Source organism: Aquarana catesbeiana, linkage group LG06, assembly GCF_042186555.1.
Source record: "Aquarana catesbeiana isolate 2022-GZ linkage group LG06, ASM4218655v1, whole genome shotgun sequence".
In the NCBI taxonomy this organism is placed as follows: Eukaryota; Metazoa; Chordata; class Amphibia; order Anura; family Ranidae; genus Aquarana; species Aquarana catesbeiana.
In genome coordinates, this window is record NC_133329.1 from 392,907,579 (window position 1) to 392,928,227 (window position 20,649).

The window sequence follows — 20,649 nt, forward strand, 5'->3', positions numbered from 1 at the left end:
ACGTGTTTCTCACATACATCTTGTGCTTAATCATTACGATTAATGATTAAGGAAAAAGATAAAACTGCGCATAGGTAAATATATACACAAATTAAAAAGCTGCAGTCCCTATGTATAACACAAACATAAATTAAACCAAGTAAGAAAATGTGAAACTGCGCTAATAGACTGATATAGATGACAATTGACCATCATAGGGTGCAAAAAAAGACCATGTGAATATATGGAGCATATAAGTAGTTGCTCATAAAAAATTTGCATTCAATACATGTGCAAAAGTGCATAATCATGTGCATCAGTGCAAATTTTGAGACATATTAAAAGTCCATATAATAAATGCGATGACCACCCAAGTGCTGATGAGTGTTGAAAGTTTGTTGATGATTAAATATGAAGTGTCAGATCCACCGTCACCAAATATAAAAGCTGGCCGCTTACCAGAGACCCATGACCCCCCGCTACAGAGGGTCTGGGTAAGCTGTTAAGGAATAATCACTCCGGACCACCATCAAAAACCAGACAGCTCCGCTGTGTTGAAAAGTTGGGGGCCTTGATATCAGATGGATCAGTAGCGGGTCAGCAAACCCTCAGCACGGAAAACCATAAATGAAAAGAGAGCTCCAAATAGTGTAAAATCCTTTGGTTTTATTAAATAAAATGTATATAAACACTCACATGTAAAATAACACTGGCGAACGAAGTGAAGAGAAGTCTGGGGCACCGGCCGGATACCCTCAGACAGCCCGTCCTGCTGGTAGCCACAGCGATCGGAGGTGACGCGAACACGTCGCTCCTTTCCGCCCTATGCGGCGTTTCGTAACAAGATTACATCTTCCAGGGGCATACTTCTCTTTTACATGGGAGTTAGAAAGCTGAGGGGTCTGGCTTCTTCCTCTAGAGCTGCCTTTTATATTTGGTGACGGTGGATCTGACACTTCATATTTAACCACTTAACAACCGGCCCATAGCCGAATGATGGCTGCAGGGCGGTTGCTTAACTCTGGGAGGGCGTACTATGACGTCCCCCCAGAATTCCCCTCTCGCGCACCCCCTGGGGCGCGCACCCGAACACATCCGTGACCGCCGGCCGTTTACCATGTGATCGCGCCGTCAAATGGTTCCTCTCCTCCCCTCCTGTGTACCGATTGGTACACTGTGAGCGGAGAGGGGGATGGATGGATGGATGGCTGCAGCGCTGTGGGCTGTATGTGTAGTGCCCACGGCGCTGCACAGAGACATCCAGCCATCCAACCATGCTCAGCCATCCCTACTACTCTGCAATGCTGTGCAATACTCTGCAAAGCCCCACATTACCCTGGAATACCCCACATTACTCTGCAATACCCCCACAATACTCTGCAAAGCCCCACATTACCCTGCAATACCCCACATTACCCCGCCATACCCCGCCATACTCCGTCATACCCCGCCATACCCCGCCATACCCCGCCATACCCCTCAATACTCCGCCATACCCCGCCATACCCCGCAATACCTTGCCATACCCCGCCATACCCCGCCATACCCCGCCATACTCCGCCATACCCCGCCATACCCCGCCATACCCTGCCATACCCCGCCATACCCCGCAATACCCCGCCATACTCCGCAATACCCCACCATACTCCGCCATACTCCGCAATACCCCGCCTTACTCCGCAATATCACCGTACTCAGGAGGAGTAGGAGAATCTATTTTGGGGTGTCATTTTTGGCATGTACATGTTATGTGGTAGAAATATTGTATAAATGGACAACTTTGTGTTAAAAAAAAAAAAAAGCATTTTAACCACTTCCCGCCCGCCGGCCGTCATACAACGTCCTTGACTTTGTGCGGAGATATCTGAATGATGGTTGCAGCTACAGGCATCATTCAGATATCAGCTTTTTCAGCCGGCGATTCCCTACACCATAAGAATGATCATAGCGGCTGTTCCACTGCTTGATCGTTCTTACGGGAGGCGAGAGGGGATGTCCCCCCCCTCCCGCGCTTCTACCGACTCACCGCTACGATCGAAGCCAGGATCGTTTTTTTTTTTTTTTTTTTTTAATTTCAGGTTTCCCAGCCTAGAGGTGAGATGTGGGGTCTTATTGACCCCATATCTCACTGTAAAGAGGACCTGTCATGCCATATTCCTATTACAAGGATGTTTACATTCCTTGTAATAGGAATAAAAGTGGTCAAATTTTTTTTTTTTTGGAAAAAAGCATCAAACTAAAATAAATAAAGTAAAATGAACAATAAAAAAAAAATTTTTTTTTAAAGCGCCCCTGTCCCTGTGTGCTCGCATGCAGAAGTGAACGCATACGTAAGTCCCGCCCACATATGAAAACGGTGTTCAAACCACACATGTGAGGTATCGCTGCGATCGGTAGAGCAAGAGCAATAATTTTGGCCCTAGACCTCCTCTGTAACTCAAAATATGTAACCAGTAAAAAATTTTAAAACGTGGCCTATGGGGATTTTTGAGTAGCAAAGTTTGGCGCCATTCCACAAACACGTGCAATTTTGAAAGGTGACATGTTGGGTATCTATTTACTCGGCATAACTTCATCTTTCACATTATGTAAAAAAATTAGGCTAACTTTACTGTTTTGGTTTTTGTAAAGCACAAAACTGTTTTTTTTCCAAAAAAAGCGTTAAAAAAATTGCTGCGCAAATACCGTGTGAGATAAAAAGTTGCAACGACCGCCGTTGTATTCTCTAGGGTCTTTGCTAAAAAAACATATATAATGTTTTGGGGTTCTATGTAATTTTCTAGCAAATAAATTATGATTTTTACATGTAGGAGAGAAATGTCAGAATTGGCCTGGGCACTCCAGAATGCCTGATGGTGCTCCCTGCATGTTGGGCCTCTGTATGTGGCCACGCTGTGTAAAAGTCTCACACATGTGGTATCGCCGTACTCGGGAGTAATAGCAGAATGTGTTTTGGGGTGTAATTTGTGGCATGCATATGTAGTATGTGAGAAATAACCTGCTAATATGACAATTTTGTGGATAAAAAAAAAAGTAAAAAAAAAAACCTTGATTTTGCAAAGAATTGTGGGAAAAAATGACAACTTCAAAAAACTCACCATGCATCTTTCTAAATACCTTGCAATGTCTTCTTTCCAAAAAGAGGTCATTTGGGGGGTATTTGTACTTTTCTGGCATGTTAGGGTCTCAAGAATATAGATAGGCCGTCAGTACTTCAGGTGTGATCAATTTTCAGATATTCGCACCATAGCTTTTGGACTCTATAACTTTCACAAAGACCAAATAATATACACCGATTTGGGTTATTTTTACCAAAGATATGTAGCGGTATAAATTTTGGTCAAAATATATGAAGAAAAATTACTAATTTGCAAAATATTATAACAGAAATTAAGAAAAATGTATTTTTTTACAGATTTTTCGGTCTTTTTTCTTTTATAGCGCAAAAAATAAAGAACCCAGCGGTGATTAAATACCACCAAAAGAAAGCTCCATTTGTGTGAAAAAAAGGACAAAAATTTCATATAGATACAGTGTTGCATGACTGAGTAATTTGTCATTCAAAATGTGAGAGCACCAAAAGCTGAAAATTGGTCTGGTTAGGAAGGGGGTTTAAGTGCCCAGTTGTCAAGTGGTTAATCATCAACAAACTTTCAACACTCATCAGCACTTGGGTATTTATTATATGGACTTTTAATATGTCTCAAAATTTGCACTGATGCACATGATTATGCACTTTTGCACATGTATTGAATGCAAATTTTTTATGAGCAACTACTTATATGCTCCATATATTCACATGGTCTTTTTTTTGCACCCTATGATGGTCAATTGTCATCTATATCAGTCTATTAGCGCAGTTTCACATTTTCTTACTTGATTAATGATTAAGCACAAGATGTATGTTTGAAACGCGTCTACGTGATCACAGTTCGGTGTCTTTGCCTTTTATTTTGTTTCATAAAGATAACACCAAAGACACCAAACCATGATCACGTAAAGGCGTTTTTACACATACACCTTGTGCTTAATGATTACAATTAATGATTAAGCACAAGATGTATGTGTGAAACGCGTCTACGTGATCACAGTTTGGTGTCTTTGGTGTTATCTTTATGAAACAAAATAAAAGGCAATCGGAAGTTCTGGATGTGCAGCCATTTCTTTATTCTTTCCATATTTCCCACAGAGGCGGGCCGGGACTGGCACTCTGCAAGATACTTCCATCAGCCTTATCTTTATACACCTGGAGCAGCGGTTCTTTTTCTTGTATACCTGTCACCGCCTATTACTGTCACAAGGGATGTTTACATTCCTTGTGACAGCAATAACAGTCATAAAAATCAAAAATTTAAATGTACAATATATCGGCAAAAAATATCGGCAGGAGTAGTGGCCCAACTATCAGTATCGTATCAGCACAGAATAAACGACATTGGTCGATCCCTACTTGTAGAGGCTCCTTTCTTGTACTGAAATTGATTATTTTGATTTCACTGCACACTGTGAGCTTTTCACAGTGTGCATTAGAAGCTGCAGCAAGTTAGATAGAGCCCCACCTCATTTCCTGGCTGGAAGAGATCTAGCATCCCTTAGCCCTTATTTTCCCTGGCCCGCCACATTCATTCATTGGATTTCAGTTCTTCCAATCGTGAAGGCTCAGAAACACATGTGGGTGTTACCTAGGGTGGTCTTTATGCAAATATAGCCTGCCTAGGAAAGCCAACTACTCCAGAATGACACCCACCCATCAAGGCGTTTTTACATTTGCATAACTCCTCCCGAGAGCCCGTCTGCTGCTTGCAGACTGCAGGGCTGAGAGGGTCTTGGGAGGAGCACTGAGATTTTTTCAGGAAGCTATGTACAGCACCCTGCTGGCCCTTCCCACAAGCTATGATCTGCCTGCATTGCATAGAGAAGCACAGAGACCCAGTGATGACATCAGTGTGTCTAAAAAAGGTATGTAATGAAAATAGAATGGTTTCATTTAAAAAAATGTCATTAACATGTTAATTTTGGGGGGTGGGGGGGGGCAAATATAAGCAAATTAAACTTGAAGAGGAACTGCAGTCTGCTCACATAATTTGTAATAAAAACATCTTTGCCATTCATTTCCTGGATTTACACAGACACACACAGATGCACATCTCCAGCACTGCAGCTCTCATTGGCCCTCTTATGACTCTCTCCCCCCCCCCCCCCCCATTCCTGGCAAGAGTGAGTGAGAGAGAGAGAGCTGTGTATGATATGATAAGCCTAGACTTTTTGCCAGACAAGAAACAGGAAGTGGGCTGTATAAGGTATTTACTGGCAGAAAAAAAATTGTTTTACTATCCAAAGTTAAAACAACAAGGGCTGGAGATTTAATAGATGGAAAGATTAAAAATGGCTAAAGGTCTGCTTTTAGCTTTAAAATGAGCCGGTCTCCACAGTAGGGTGACCACATTTCATGCAGCAGTCGGTGACATCACAGGGGGCGGTGCCACCCTGTGATGTCGCCGGGTGGCCACACCCCTTGCCTATTTAAGAACTGTCACTTGGCTTACAATGCAGTTGGCGGGTGGCCAATGTTAGGCTAACATACATTAAACAAATGCTCTGTATATGATATATCTAAGGCACTAAAGTTGCATATAAAAGGGGGCGTGTCCAAGATGGAGACCGGAGCAGACGTGCTTTGAGAGAGCTCCGCTCAGTCTCCGGCTAGCACCGCTGTTACCCTGCAGACCGAAGATCCTGGACGCCCTGAGACAGCCCAGCTGCCGGCGGAGGACGGTATGACAAAGGGGAAGGGGTCCCTGGCCGCCCGAAAGTCCCAGAAAGTCGCCCAAACTACCGCTGCGCGGAACTCCCGTCCCGCCACAGGCCCCAACATGGCGTCGCAAGCAGGAGAAAGCGACGTGGACCCCGCTGAGAAGGAGCAATCCAACTTTGAGGCCCTCATGCAGGCGATCACTACATGCCAGACAACGCTAACAGGCAAGATAGAGCTGATACAGCTGGATATTAGCCTCATTAGGAGAGACATGGACACTTTTCGCTCCCGCCTTGCAGAGGCTGAGCGCCGCGTGGGGGACGCAGAAGACACGCTGCAGTCCCACACAGTCTCACTCCGCACGCTGCAAACAAAAATCAAGTCCCTGGAAACCCGCGCGGAAGATGCAGAAAATAGAAATAGGAGGAATAACCTCCGAGTGGTGGGACTACCTGAAGGGGCTGAGGGAGCTGACCCCACTGCCTTCACGGAGCGTCTCCTGCGCACGCTTCTACCACAGGCGCCATTCTCAGACTTCTTTGTGGTGGAAAGGGCACATAGGATGCCTGCTGCCCGGGGGCCCCCGGGAGCTCCTCCACGCACGTTTATTCTGAGATTGCTCAACTTTAGGGATCGAGATGTGGTCCTGCGTGAGTCAAGTAAAACTGAACAACTGCGGTATGAAGGAGCGAAGCTGATGATATTTCCAGATTTTTCGGTGGACACACAGAAGCTGCGTCGATCATTCGACCAGGTGAAGCTCAACCTTCGGAATAGGAAAATAAAATACAGCATGCTGTTTCCAGCTAGGCTCCGAGTCCAGGATGGTGAGATGGTGCGCTTTTTTACCTCCCCTGAGGATGCATCGCAATGGCTGGAGACTCTGCCTAGGCAGGGGTGACTGCTGCAGGCAGCAGGGTATGTTTACTTTCAACTATCTAATGTGTTCTGGGGGTCCCCTCCTCCGACTGACCCTGAAGGGTTAATTGATCATTTCCCCCCCCCCTTCCCTCCAGAGTGGGACGTTTACACACGACCTGAAGGACTTCCTAGGAACTGGTTGCAGTTCTTCATGTTTCACCCACCCGACCACATGTGGATTCTATATTAATCCTGCTCATGACACAGGGACATTGGGGGGGTGGAGGAGGGTTGCCCCGAATTTCTGCATTGCATTTTATGGCGGAGTTTGCAACAGTTTAAGAATTGTGCCCCCGGAGGAGTTATGTCTGTTTTTTTATATAATTTGTTCTTTTATCTATAAATTTTTCTCCCCGGGTGATCCAAGATACAAATCTGCAGGGACCGTTAATCCTGTGAAATTTTTGCTGGAAGACTACTTGCACGTACTGTGACACTCAGGTGTCCTTCTGTTCATTTCCCCCGTTGGCAGTTGCCATGACAGTTTCTGAGATGAAGGCACACCGAAGTTCGGGGGGTGGTGCGGGGTGGGGGGATGGGGGCTGGAGTTGGAGCACAGGTTTTTGCTCCCAGTTGGGATTTTTATTTTTTTGCTGCTACATGAGTACTCAATTATATGTAAATGTCTCCTATATTAAGGGTCAGTGTTATTCTAATACTCATCCACTAGATGGCAGAGATGTTCCTCCTTACAGAGTTTTTACAATGACGAATAAGATTATGCTACTTTTGTGTATTTACATATATAGATGGATATGGATTATGCTGCATAGTCGCCTTTACACATTTCTTGTAAGATTTAAATGACTCCCCTGACTATTTTGTCTTGGAATGTTAGAGGTCTGAATTCCAAGATAAAAAGATCACTGGTTTTCAATTTTTTGAAAAAGTACAACCCGCACATATGTGTACTCCAGGAGACACATTTGGTCGGGAGTAAGACGCTGGCACTCAGGAAACCATGGGTTGGTGCGTATTACCACTCTACCTATTCTTCCTGTTCCAGGGGTGTCAGTGTCCTCATACATAAATCCCTTGGGTTTACCCTACTGGATCTACACCTAGATCCTGAGGGGAGATATGTGGCCCTGCATGCGATGTGCGACAGAATGGAATTGCTGATCGTGGGCATCTATGTCCCCCCCCCCTGCCACGGTGAACATACTGGGGAAATTAGCCCCAATAATAGCATTATATCCGTCAGCTGGAGTTATATTGACTGACTGGAGACTTTAACATGGTCCCAGATGCAACTCTGGATAGATTTAGCGGGGGGCCCTCTTCCATCTCTCCCCTCTCTCAATGGGCGGAAAATTTCGGGTTCACTGATATATGGAGACTGAAACACCCTAACATGAAACAATATACGTGTCATTCAGCTACACATGCTTCTTTCTCCAGAATTGACCTGATGTTTGCCACGGACTCCCTGCTCTCCCGGATACAGGAGGTTGAGATCCTGCCGCGTGGCATTTCAGACCATGCACCTCTCCTGCTTAGACTTAAAACGGATTCACCGGTGGGTGCTGCACTCTGGCGACTTTCGGGTCTGTGGATTACGGACGAGAGGGTGTCCCCCCTGGTGGAGGGAGAGTTGGGAGTCTACTGGGCAATTAACGAGGGCACGGTCCCCCCCCCGACACTGTGGGATGCCTTCAAGGCGCATACCAGGGGCCAGTATCAAACTGCGATTGGGAGGGTTAGGAAGGACACCAGACTAGCACTAGAGGAGGCGGAAAAGAGGGCTCTTCTGCTAGAGGATAGATATGTGCATACTAAAGACATACTGACTTATGACGCGCTGCAATCCCTTCACAGGGAAATCTCCCTGATGAGGGTTGAGACCACCAAGAAACAGATACTTGCTCAATCCCAGAGAATTTTTGAGCAAGGAGAAAGAACAGGTAGACTATTAGCATGGTTAGCTAAAGAACGCTCCTCCCAGTCACACATTGCCCACATAAAGGACGATAGGGGAAAGCTCTGCTCTGACCCTGCTGATATAAATGAACAATTTGCTAAGTATTACAAACAACTATATACCTCTACTAACACCTCCACTAGTGAAGACCTTCACAGTTTCCTCAATCAAATAGAATTTCCACAACTTTCGGTTACGGCTCGTAGTGCATTAGACGCCCCGATTACTCTTAAGGAGGTCCAAATGGCGGTGGGGGCACTTCAGTCAGCAAAAACTCCGGGCCCGGACGGCCTACCAGCGGAGTTTTATAAGGAACATAGGGAGTTTCTGATCCCTAAATTTCATGACCTGCTTTTAGAGATGCTGGGGGAGGGTTGCTTACCTCCATCTATGTCGGAGGCAGTTATAGTAGTTATAGCCAAACCTAATAAGGATCCTACGTCTTGTGCCTCGTACCGTCCCATCTCACTGTTAAACGTAGATGCCAAGATAACTACTAAGATACTCTCCACTAGGCTAAATTCGGTTATCCTTTCTATAATTCATGGTGATCAAACAGGGTTTATGCCTGGTAAGGGAACTGACATTAACCTACGTCGACTTTACACAAACATATCTTTTGCGGAGAAAAAGGAATCCCCGGGTGTGGTGGCCTCTTTAGATGCCGAGAAGGCCTTCGACTCGGTTGAGTGGGAGTTCCTTTGGCAAGTCCTGGAAAGGTTTAATTTTGGCCCCAAGTTCATATCCTGGGTAAAGCTCCTCTATAATGGCCCCACTGCAAGAATACGCACAAACGGTGTGCTCTCACCTCCTTTCTCTCTGGGGAGGGGGACCAGGCAGGGATGCCCTATGTCTCCAGGGCTGTTTGCCCTGGCCATTGAGCCCCTCGCTATCCTACTTAGAACGTCTCACAGGGTTAAGGGCATAATGGTTGGTCCGTTGACTGAGAGGCTCTCGTTATACGCTGATGATACGCTATTGTATCTACCGGATGCGTCTGCCTCATTGGAGGCGGCACTGGAACTTATTAATGGCTATGGGGCTTTCTCTGGCATACGGATCAACTGGTCTAAGTCGACCCTATTCTCGCTGTCCCGCACCCCGGTTCCCGTGGACCCGCAGATACCGCTGGTTATGGTGTCTGGGTTCAGGTACTTGGGCATCGAGATACAGCGGGACCCATCTCAATATTTAGTGGATAATGTCTACCCAATTCTACAGCAATTAACCACCAGATGCCAGGCTTGGAAGTCTCTTCCCCTTACACCGGTAGGAAGAATCAATTTGCTTAAGATGACGTTTCTGCCTAAATTTCTTTATGTCTTTCGTAACACCCCGGTCCCCATCCCTAGCTCCTTCTTTACTAAGCTAGATCAATTAGTTAACACCTTTGTGTGGGGAGGTCGAGCCCCTAGAGTTGCTCGGGCCACCTTGCAGCTTCCTTTGTCATTGGAAGGTCTGGCACTCCCCTGCTTTAAAAAGTATTACTGGGCAGCAGTGGTTGTGACGGTTCGTTGGTGGTTCTCCCAGCCGAAGTCCAATCCAGCGGTTAACTTGGAGGCCGCTATACTGGGATCTTACTCAGCACTGAGCAACCTGGTCTTTAGGGGCCCAAAAACACATCCAGATATGACGTCCTCAATGTATACGACAGTCAGAGTTTGGGGGCAGATGTCGGGGAAACTTACTGAACCAGGTTCTATGTCTCCCTATACACCACTATGGGGCAATCCCAAATTGAAGCATCTCCAATCAGTTCCAGACCCGGCCTTGTGGGCAAATTATGGTGTTAAAATACTAAAACAGGTAATTTCGGGAGGGGGGATCCTTCCTTATGATATATTAAAAAACGATTTCCAACTCCCCTCGCGAATGTTATTTCGCTATTTACAACTACGTCATGCACTGCGAGCCCAATTCCCGTCGGGAATCACCTTGCACTCACATGGGGTTGAGTCCTTTTTGATTTCCAGACACGTGGACCGAATTCTATCCTCCCTATATATGCGAATAATAGGTGAAGAGCCATCTAAGAAGAACACACTTTTTGACAAATGGAAGGAGGACATACCCGCCCTGGCGGCGGATGACTGGGAGGAGGGCATACAACGATGCATTCCTCTCATGGTATCTGCGAAAGATCGTTCTATACAGCTTAAGTTTCTCCATAGGGCGTATTACACGCCGCAGAGATTGTCTAGAATTTACCCGATAGTGTCAGATAGATGCCCAAAGTGTGGGGGAGACTGGGTACCTTTATGCATGTGGTCTGGTCCTGTCCTCTTATACAACAGTTTTGGCTGGAAGTAGTCAACGTGATTAATTTGGTGGGTGACTTACATCTACAGTTAAACCCGATTGTCTTTCTCTTGGGAGTATGTGATAACCTCATACCCAATACTCATAAAAGATTGTTTGTGTTTTATGCCTCGTTCTATGCTAGGAAAACTATACTGCTTAAATGGAAGCAACCTGACCCTCCTACAGTGGCCCAGTGGAAGGCCTTGGTCAACTCCACATTGCCATTATATAAGCTTACCTATATCAACCGCAAATGCCCAAAAAAGTTCTCCAAAATTTGGGGTGCATGGTCTCACCAATAAGATGGATGTGGGCTACTGAAGCGGAAACATCCTACTTTGGACAAGTCGTTTCCTGGTCTCCGCTCCCCCCCCCCCCCCCCTGGTTTTGCCCCCTCCTTCCCTATCCTTGTCTCTCTCCCTCCTTCCGTGCCCTCCCCCCTTCCCCCCCCCCCCCCCCCCCCCCCCCCCCCAGGGTAAAATAAAATAAAAATGAGTGTCTAGCATTGGTACTTATTTTTCCACCATAGAGAAGATCATCCCTCTATTAGACACTATAGAATACGATAAGCACAGGATTTGGTATGGGGGAAGATATTGATACACCTCTATTAAGATTTTTTATATATAACCTGATGATAGGATGATAAATTGAAAAAATAGTCTGAATTGTAGCCATTTGACCTGAATATATATGTATAATTTGTAGCAGCACACTGTTCAATTAATCTTTATTGTTTGTATGTGTATATAATCTCCTTATGGAGCAAATAAAAACTTTTCTGTTAAAAAAAAAAAAGTTGCATATAAAAAAACATACTAGACTACAAAAGGAATACAAATGACCTGAGGGATCTGGAGTAAAAAGTGGAAAAAAATGCGGGACTGTCCTGGGCAATCTGGGACATGTGGTAATCCTACTCCACAGGGATGCTTGAATTCAACAGCATACCTATAAAAGAAGAAGAGGCAATGTAGTTACCTTTCCGGTGGCCCTGGTGTTGACGCACAAGCCTCTTCACTGCTTACCAGCTGCCAAAGGTCTTCAACACTTCAAGGTGGTTGGAATACCTGCTCCCCCCACCAGACACAGTGGTTTCTCCCTATGACTTATACAGCACTACAGGCTGTACGGGCCATTGGGAGGAGCCACAGCGTGCAGCAGGGAGCAGGAATTTCACATACACAGAAGAGTGCAATACCACCAACCAGGAAGTAGCAGCGTTTCAACACCTAGACCAGTGATGGCGAACCTTGGCACCCCAGATGTTTTGGAACTACATTTCCCATGATGCTCATGCACTCTGCAGTGTGGTTGAGCATCATGGGAAATGTAGTTCCAAAACATCTGGGGTGCCAAGGTTCACCATCACTGACCTAGGCTGTCAGAAAAGTAAGTCTATTGCTTCTTCTTTTACAGGTATGGTATTGTATATAAGTGACCAAAATGTGACTTTTTTGAAATGGAAGACAAATATTTGTTTTCAAGCGTTGTGTTCCTTTCAAAAAAAGTAAAATTCTCCTGGTTGTCAGACCTGTCAACCGTCACCCCCATGTCTACAGCTTGTTCAAAGGGCTGCAAGAAAAAAACAAGCAATGTATGCACAGGATCCTCAAGATGGATTACCGAGGTACCTGTCTGAAAAGAAAGCAGTTGTACAACTTCTCCCAACTGCTGATTTAGAAAGGAACAGCGCAGGAGAACACAACAGAGCAAAGAAAGATGGTGCCCTCTGAAGAGCAGTAATGCAGATTTGGCATGGAAAGCCTAAAGAGAGCAAAGACAAAATACAAATTTCCAGCACACATATCAGCAACACAGCAAAAAAATGGAGGTTTTATTTTCAGGAAGGGCTTCTGCCGGTGTAAATGAGCCCCAAAGCTGACCTCCCTGCAAACAGCTAAATACACAGATGAAATACATATACCAAAGCTGTTTTACCATTTGTAGTTCAGTCCATCCAGTCCTGAAATTTGCACAGCTTTTCCACACAGCAAAGCCCTATCTGGGGGGCCAGGAGATCTCATATTTCCCTGGTGCAATTAAGGCCCCAATGTAAGCTTTTGTATTGGCAATTTTCACGTGATACTGCGCAGGTGCGTATCTACCGCGAGGCAAACAAGGCATTTGCCTTGGGTGGCATTTTTCAGGGGGGCGGCGCTGCTCCCAAACAGAAGGGACACCATGAGCAGTGGTCTCACTAGGGGGGTGCAGACCGCACCTGGGTGACACCCACTAGAGGAGACTGACTGTTCAGTGACAGGGGAGCAAAGTGGAAGCAGGAGGCGGCAGTAGCCACAGCCTCCGATCCCAGAAGTAGCTCACTTGGCAGAGCAGTTTGGAGTCCCGGGCTGTGATCGTGCTGCAGCAGCCTCGCAACATACAGCTGGTAAAAAGGAGCCGGCGGGCTGCAGGAAGGTGAGAGTCCGGTGTAGTTTTTCACCCCCCTCTTTCTCTCCCCCCAGTCTCTCTCCACTCCCGCTCTATCTCTCATCCCCTCTCTCTCACACTCCCCTCTCTGTCTCTCCCCTCCCTCTCTTCATCTCATCCCCTCTCTCTCTCACACTCCCCTCTCTGTCCCACCCCTCCCTCTTTCTCACCCCCTCTCTTTCTCACCCCCCCCTCTCTCTCTCACACTCCCCTCTCTGTCTCTCCCCTCTCTTTCTCACCCCCTCCCTCTCTCACCCCCTCCCTCTTTCACCCCCTCTCTGTCTCTCCCCTCCCTTTCTCACCCCCCTCCCTCTCTCACCCCCTCTCTGTCTCTCCCCTCCCTCTCTGTCTCCCCTCTCTCTCACCCCCTCTCACTTTCCCGCCTCCCTCTCTCACCCCCTCCCCTCTCACTCCCCTCTCTGTCTCTCCCCTCCCTCTCTTCATCTCATCCCCTCTCTCTCACACTCCCCCCCACTGTCTCACCCCCTCTCTTTCTCACCCCCCCTCTCTCTCTCTCTCTCACACTACCCTCTCTGTCTCTCCCCTCCCTTTCTCACCCCCCTTCCTTTCTCACCCCCCTCCCTCTCTCACCCCCTCTCTGTCTCTCCCCTCCCTTTCTCACCCCCTCCCTCTCTCACCCCCTCTCTGTCTCTCCCCTCCCTCTCTGTCTCACCTCTCTCTCTCACCCCCCTCCCTCTCTCACCCCCTCTCTGTCTCTCCCCTCCCTCTCTCACCCCCTCTCTTTCTCACCCCCCCTCTCTCTCTCACACTCCCCTCTCTGTCTCTCCCCTCCCTCTCTCACCCCCTCTCTGTCTCTCCCCTCCCTCTCTCACCCCCTCTCTGTCTCTCCCCTCCCTCTCTACATCTCACCCCCCCTCTGTCTCACCTCTCTCTCTCACACCCCTCTCTGTCTCTCCCCTCCCTCTCTCACCCCCTCTCTGTCTCTCCCCTCCCTCTCTCACCCCCTCTCTGTCTCTCCCCTCCCTCTCTACATCTCACCCCCCCTCTGTCTCACCTCTCTCTCTCACACCCCTCTCTGTCTCTCCCCTCCCTCTCTACATCTCATCCCCTCTCTCTCACACCCCTCTCTGTCTCTCCCCTCCCTCTCTACATCTCATCCCCTCTCTCTCACCCCCTCTCTGTCTCTCCTCTCCCTCTCTCACTCCCCTCTCTGTCTCTCCCCTCCCTCTCTACATCTCACCCCCTCTCTGCCTCTCCCCTCCCTCTCTCACCCCCTCTCTGTCTCTCCCCTCCCTCTCTCACCCCCTCTCTGTCTCACCTCTCTCTCTCACACCCCCTCTCTGTCTCTCCCCTCCCTCTCTACATCTCATCCCCTCTCTCTCACCCCCTCTCTGTCTCTCCCCTCCCTCTCTTACCCCCTCTCTTTCTCACCCCCCCTCTCTCTCTCACACTCCCCTCTCTGTCTCTCCCCTCCCTCTCTCACCCCCTCTCTCTCTCACACTCTCCTCTCTGTCTCTCCCCTCCCTCTCTCACCCCCCTCCCTCTCTCACCCCCTCTCTGTCTCACCTCTCTCTCTCACCCCCTCTCTCTGTCCGTTTTGCCATGACTGCCACATGACAATGACGGCAAAATCACACCACATTTGGGGTGCCACTTAAAATGAATGGCACTCAAACGTGTGTTGCGTGTTTTGCAGAGATTGCCAAGCAATTTGGAGTTGCGGCAGAATTGCACGAATTCTGCTGCGATTCCAGATCACCAAGTGTGAATGGGACCTAAGCAACAAATACAATGAAAGGCTTGAAGAGGGACAAGACCTATGAGTGTTACTCATGGGGGGGGGGAAGGGGTGCCAGGGTGGCACAACATCACCTTTAGGGTGAAGGTCTGCTTTAACTGCAGCAAAATAGAAAAATCATGTCTCCTCCCATGCTGGGTAGGGCTGTTTTGTGTGGCAGAGATGTGTAAATTTCAGGACTGGATGGACAGAAAAAAAATCTTTTGGTCTATGGGGCCTCAAATGCAGCCCCTGATGTCACCAAAGCGCCACATATAATATTTATTATATGTAATGATGCAAAAGACTGTCAAAGACGGAGGTCTTACTAAAGGAGATGGTCAGAGACTGTGTTACATGAATGGTTGGAGAATAAACATCATGCTGTAGGAGACAGTCAACCAAAGCTCCCATTTGCTGGGTTCCGAGGGCCACACTGCAGTGCAAACGCCAAAGGGCCGCATGTGGCCCTCGGGCCGCAGGTTGGGCATCAGGGGTGTAGAGAGACGTTCTCTGCAGGCATCTTGTCCAGGAAGAAGCCCAGGAGTAACAGAACACTGCAAAAGTGACCCAAACCATAAAGAGCTCAGGGTTAGTCTGGGTAAGATAAATATTCATAGCTCAGTGATTGTCCATCCCACACTGGATATTGGAACCTCCTTCACACTAACAGGTAGAAACCATCAACACGCTGAGATTAGGAGAAACTTGCAGAGCCCAGAAACATTTCAACAGAGCTCAGGCAGGTTACATCCTAGCAAAAAACTTGCTGTATTTGATTAGGGTAGGGTTGCCACCTGTCCAGGATTCACCCGGACAGTTCGGGTTTGGAATCATGTGTCCAGGTTTCCAACTGCCTGAAACCCGGACACATTATTCAGACTGGACTATGGCCTCCCAGCAGGGTTGCTGGCTCCAGCTGCCTAAGCTAAGTGTGTCCATTACACTTTCTTTCACACTGCCAAAAGCCAGCGCTAACAATCCCCCCACATACAGATGGGAGAGGAGAGAGGGCTCGACCTGTTCCTCTTCCTCCCGCCCCTACCCCTCTGTGAAGTCCAGCAGCCTCAGATACATCTGGTTGAAAGGTGCTGACTGCCAAGAGGTGAGTGAGCTCACCATCCATCCCTGAGTGATTACACTAAGGTAAATCAGGGTTCTCAGGGCACCCCTTACATCAGAGTTCCCCTTTTCACCAGAGGCCACAGTGTCCCCCCTTACATCAGAGTCCTCTCCGTGCATCAGAGTACTCAGTGTTCCCCATTAAAGAGGGAGTCCACCTAAAAAAAAAAAAAAATATTAAAAGCCAGCCGCTACAAATACTGCAGCTGCTGGCTTTTAATAAATGGCCACTTACCTGTCCCGGAGTCCAGCGATGTCGGCAGCCGACGCCGATCACTCGCTCGATTCTCGGCAGCTGCCGCCGCCATCCTGGGTGTGGGAATCAGGAAGTGAAGCGTTGCGGCTTCACTTCCCGGTTCCCTACTGCGCATGCGCAAGTCGCGCTGCGCGTCGTAACTGGTCCCGGCTATCTCCTGGGACCTGTGTGTTTCCCAGAAGACAGCGCGGGGGGACGGGAAGTGGCGTAGACTCCCGTGGGAGTCTATGCCAGGAAGTGGGTGCAAATACCTGTCTTAGACAGAGGGGAGGGTTCCAAAAAGCAGAACTTCCATTTTTGTGTGGAACGCCGCTTTAAATCAGGGTTCCCAGAGCATCCCTTATGTTAGAGTCCCCAGAGTTCTTCCTTGCATCAGAGTCTGCAGAGTTCCGCCTTACAGTGAAAGGGAATTCTGGGAGTTCAGATGTAAAAAGGGAATTCTGCGGATTCTGATGTGAAGGGTGACTCTTGTGATTAACTTCATATGATTGGAAATGTTTTTTAATTGCGAAAAATATGTATAGTTTATACTATTAAAAAAAAAATTGCTGTATTCGGGTTTGACGTGAAGAAAAGGTGGCAACCCTAGATTAGGGGCACAACAGCACAGGGCCCTGACCCTACAAATATGGCACAATATAAATTAGTGAGATTTGATAAATACCATGTAGTAATATCTGCAACCTGCTGGACCTCGATTAATAGTTTTTTGATTATTGACAGATAAGATACAAGAAGCTTTACGGGCCGTTGTTCAAGACGGTTATTAGTCGCTACAAAATGGTCAATATAGCGGACCCCAAGCTGATTGAAAACCTGCTGAGACAAGAGGGGAAATATCCCATGAGAACAGAAGTGGACCTCTGGAAGGAGCACCGGGATATCAGGAACTTGCCCTACGGTCCCTTTACTGAGTAAGTCCGCCCAACTGGTGATATCACCTCTATAAATTGATCTTATAAAAAGTGCTACAACACAAAACAGCCAACTTTATCTGATCTGAGGTTTCAATCAGACAAATGGATCTTCTAGAACAGTGGTTTCCAAACTGTGGCCCTGGGGCCAGATGCGGCCATTTGCTTGCCTTTATTCGGCCCTTGGGGCAGTGTTCTTCTCACTGATACAAGACACTATTCCAACCACTGACGCCAATGATCGGGCACTATTACTCCTACTGATACCAATGATGGGGCACTATTCTTCCTACTGACACCAATGATGCGGCACTAATCTTCCTACTGACACCAATGATGGGGCACTATTCCTCCCACTGATACCAATGATGGGGCACTATTCTTCCTACTGACACCAATTATGGGACACTATTCCTTCCACTGATACCAACGATGGGACACTATTCCTTCCACTGACATCAATGATGGGGCACTATTCCTCCCACTGACACCAATGATCGGGCACTATTCCTCCCACTGATACCAATGATGGGACACTATTCTTCCTACTGACACCAATGATGGGACACTATTCCTCCCATTGATATCAATGATGAGGCACTATACTATTCATCCCATTGACATCAATGATGGGACACTATTCCTCCCACTGACATCAAAAATGGGGTATTATTTCTCCCACTGATGGGACACTATTCCTCCCATTGACACCAATGATAAGTCACTATTCCTCCCACAGATACTATTGATGGGGTACTATTCTTCCTACTGACACCAACGATGGGACACTATTCCTCCCACTGACTCCAAGGTCTGCCCCCCCCCCCCAAAAGTCTGAAGGACAGTGAACTGACCCCCTTGTTTAGAAAGTTTGGAGACCCCTGTTCTAGAAGATTACTGCTGTCTCTTTGGAAAACCCATGGTGCTCTGGGAATCCTTTGTAATGCATTACATAGATCAGGGGTCTCAAACTGGCAGCCCTCCAGCTGTTGTGAAACTACAAGTCCCATCATGCCTCTGCCTGTGGGAGTCATGCTTGTAACTGTCAGCCTTGCAATGCCTCATGGGATGTGTAGTTTCGCAACAGCTGGAGGGCTGCCAGTTAGAGACCCCTGTTATAGATGGATAAGTACTGGTACAAAAAAAAATAACAGCAACATATACAAACCTAAAGCCCCCCCTTTTCTGTTACCTATTCCCCATTGTTAAATTGTAAAGTGTCTTTGGAAACACCATTTATATTCACCATTAGAATTGGGCCAAACACCCCCCCCCCCGTTCGGTTCATGTCAGAACTAGAACTCTCGAACATAGCAAAAGTTCTGACCCAAACAGTAAACCCCATTGCAGTCTATGTGACCCGAACCTGAAAAATCAAAAGTTCCCATTTTGCCAAAGGGTATTGGGTTCGGGTACTGCCCTGGGGGACATGTAAAAATGCAAAAAGAAATTTAAAATAAGATTTTTCTTCAGTAGCAGTGAATTTAATGATGCTTAAAGTGAAATAATAAAAATGAAAAATTCCTTTAAATATAGTGCCTGGGGGGTTTCCTTAGTCTGCCTGTAAAGTGCTGCATCTGTACCCTGTATAGAACCTGCTGCAGAAAAACTGACATTTATAAAACAAAAAAAAAATTAAATTGCTGGCAATACAATACCATTGGCAGCAATACAAAAATGATTAAAAAAATTGCCTGGGGGTCCCCCCTAATCTATACCAGGCCCTTTGGGTCTGCCTCAACGTTGAGGCCTGGTATGGTTCAGTAGGGGGAGGGAGCGCTCACTCGTCACCCTCTTTCCTGACCTGCTAGGCTGCATGCTCGGATAAGGGTCTGGTATGGATTTTGGGGGTTCCCCTTAAAATTCATACCAGACCGAAGGGCCTAATGTGGACTGGGGGGGGGGGGGGGCCCGAGGGCCCACATCGTTTTTCACTTTTTTCTATTGCCGGCAATGTTTTTCTTTTTCCATTCAGAGGGGAAGCCCGTTGACAGCTGATAACTCATCCGTTTTTAAGGACGCAGCGACCGGCTTCAAGGCCCGAACCCTAACAACAAGCTATGCACGATGCAAATTAGGGTGTTTGCCAAATGGGCGAACAGGTGATGTTCCGGCCGAACTTTTGCTCAGCTCAAATTGTTCGCCCAACTCTATTCACCATTCATGTCCCTCGCCAGTTCCACTTTCAAGAGCCACAACCGGCCAATTTATTGCTGCAGTAGCCTCACAGTGATGTAGTCACATCAGCCTCTGGAATTTCCAAAGATCCCTGCCTCTTGACAGCCAATAGGAAGTTCTTACAGGCTAAACTCCAGGCTAAATTTTTCTTGGAAAGTATTCAGCTGCAATACTCTATCCGGCGCTGCCCCCTGAAGTCCCTCTTCTCCTCCACAAGATGGCCTGAATTACAGCAGCAGGGTTTTTTTTTGAAGCACCTGATTAGAGCCATAGGCTCTAATAGGCGTCAAAAAAGGTGACCTGCGAGTCGCTCGCAGATCACTCAGCTGTGTTAGAAAAGCAAATGAATATTCGCTTTCCTAACACTAAATTGCCTCTCCGCCAATCAGGTGCTCGGATCTGTTACCCGTCACCTGATTGGCTGACACGACAGGCGCTGTGATTGGAACGTCTATCAGGTGTCCAATCATAGCAGAGGACAGGAAGAGAGGACGGGAGAAGACATCGAGGAACATCGAGGAGCTGTCCCACCAAGACAGGGTAAGTGCAGACGGTGGGCGGAGGGCACACTGGCAGCATTTGATATGGCACAGTGGCAGCATTTGATGGCACAGTGAGGCTGCATATGATGTCACAGTGGCTAATTTCAGTTATTTCAATCATGGAGGCTCAGCATTATATGTGGCTGTTACCTAGGGTGGTTGGTATACAAATACAGCCTGCGTAGGAACACCCCCCTCTCCAGACAGACATCCCCCCATGAAGGCCTTTTGGTATTTGCATAACTCCTCCCAAGAGTCAGCCCACTGCTTGCATCAGGACTGAGGGCTCTTGAGAGGAGTACTGGGATGTTTTCAGGAAGTTATGGACAGCACCCTGCTGGCCCCTCCTACCAGCCTGATCTGCCTGCATTGCATAGAGAAGCACAGGAACCCAATAATGATATCACTGGGTCTAAAAGAAGGAATTCAAAGTGGAGTTCCAGCTGTATTTAAAAAAAAAAACACCCCCTGATTTATTAAACAAAATCAATTAAAAAATGTTATTAAATGCAATGTCGTTTGTATAATTACCTGTATTTCTTCATAGTAAACTTTCTGTTCCCTGCCGAGCACGCTCCCATCTTCCTTGTGG

General features: G+C 47.3%; 1 protein-coding gene across 2 annotated transcripts in view; it reads left to right on the forward strand.

Moving 5' to 3' along the window:
* The window catches only part of LOC141147197 (sterol 26-hydroxylase, mitochondrial-like), a 54,892-nt gene that overhangs the window by 12,359 nt on the left and 21,884 nt on the right, over positions 1 to 20,649 (forward strand). For both annotated transcript variants that reach the window (XM_073634352.1, XM_073634351.1), the window contains exon 2: positions 17,147 to 17,337. In XM_073634352.1, coding sequence (XP_073490453.1) covers positions 17,204 to 17,337 — 134 coding nt within the window. In that variant the 5' untranslated portion in view covers positions 17,147 to 17,203. The remainder of the gene's footprint in view (positions 1 to 17,146; positions 17,338 to 20,649) is intronic.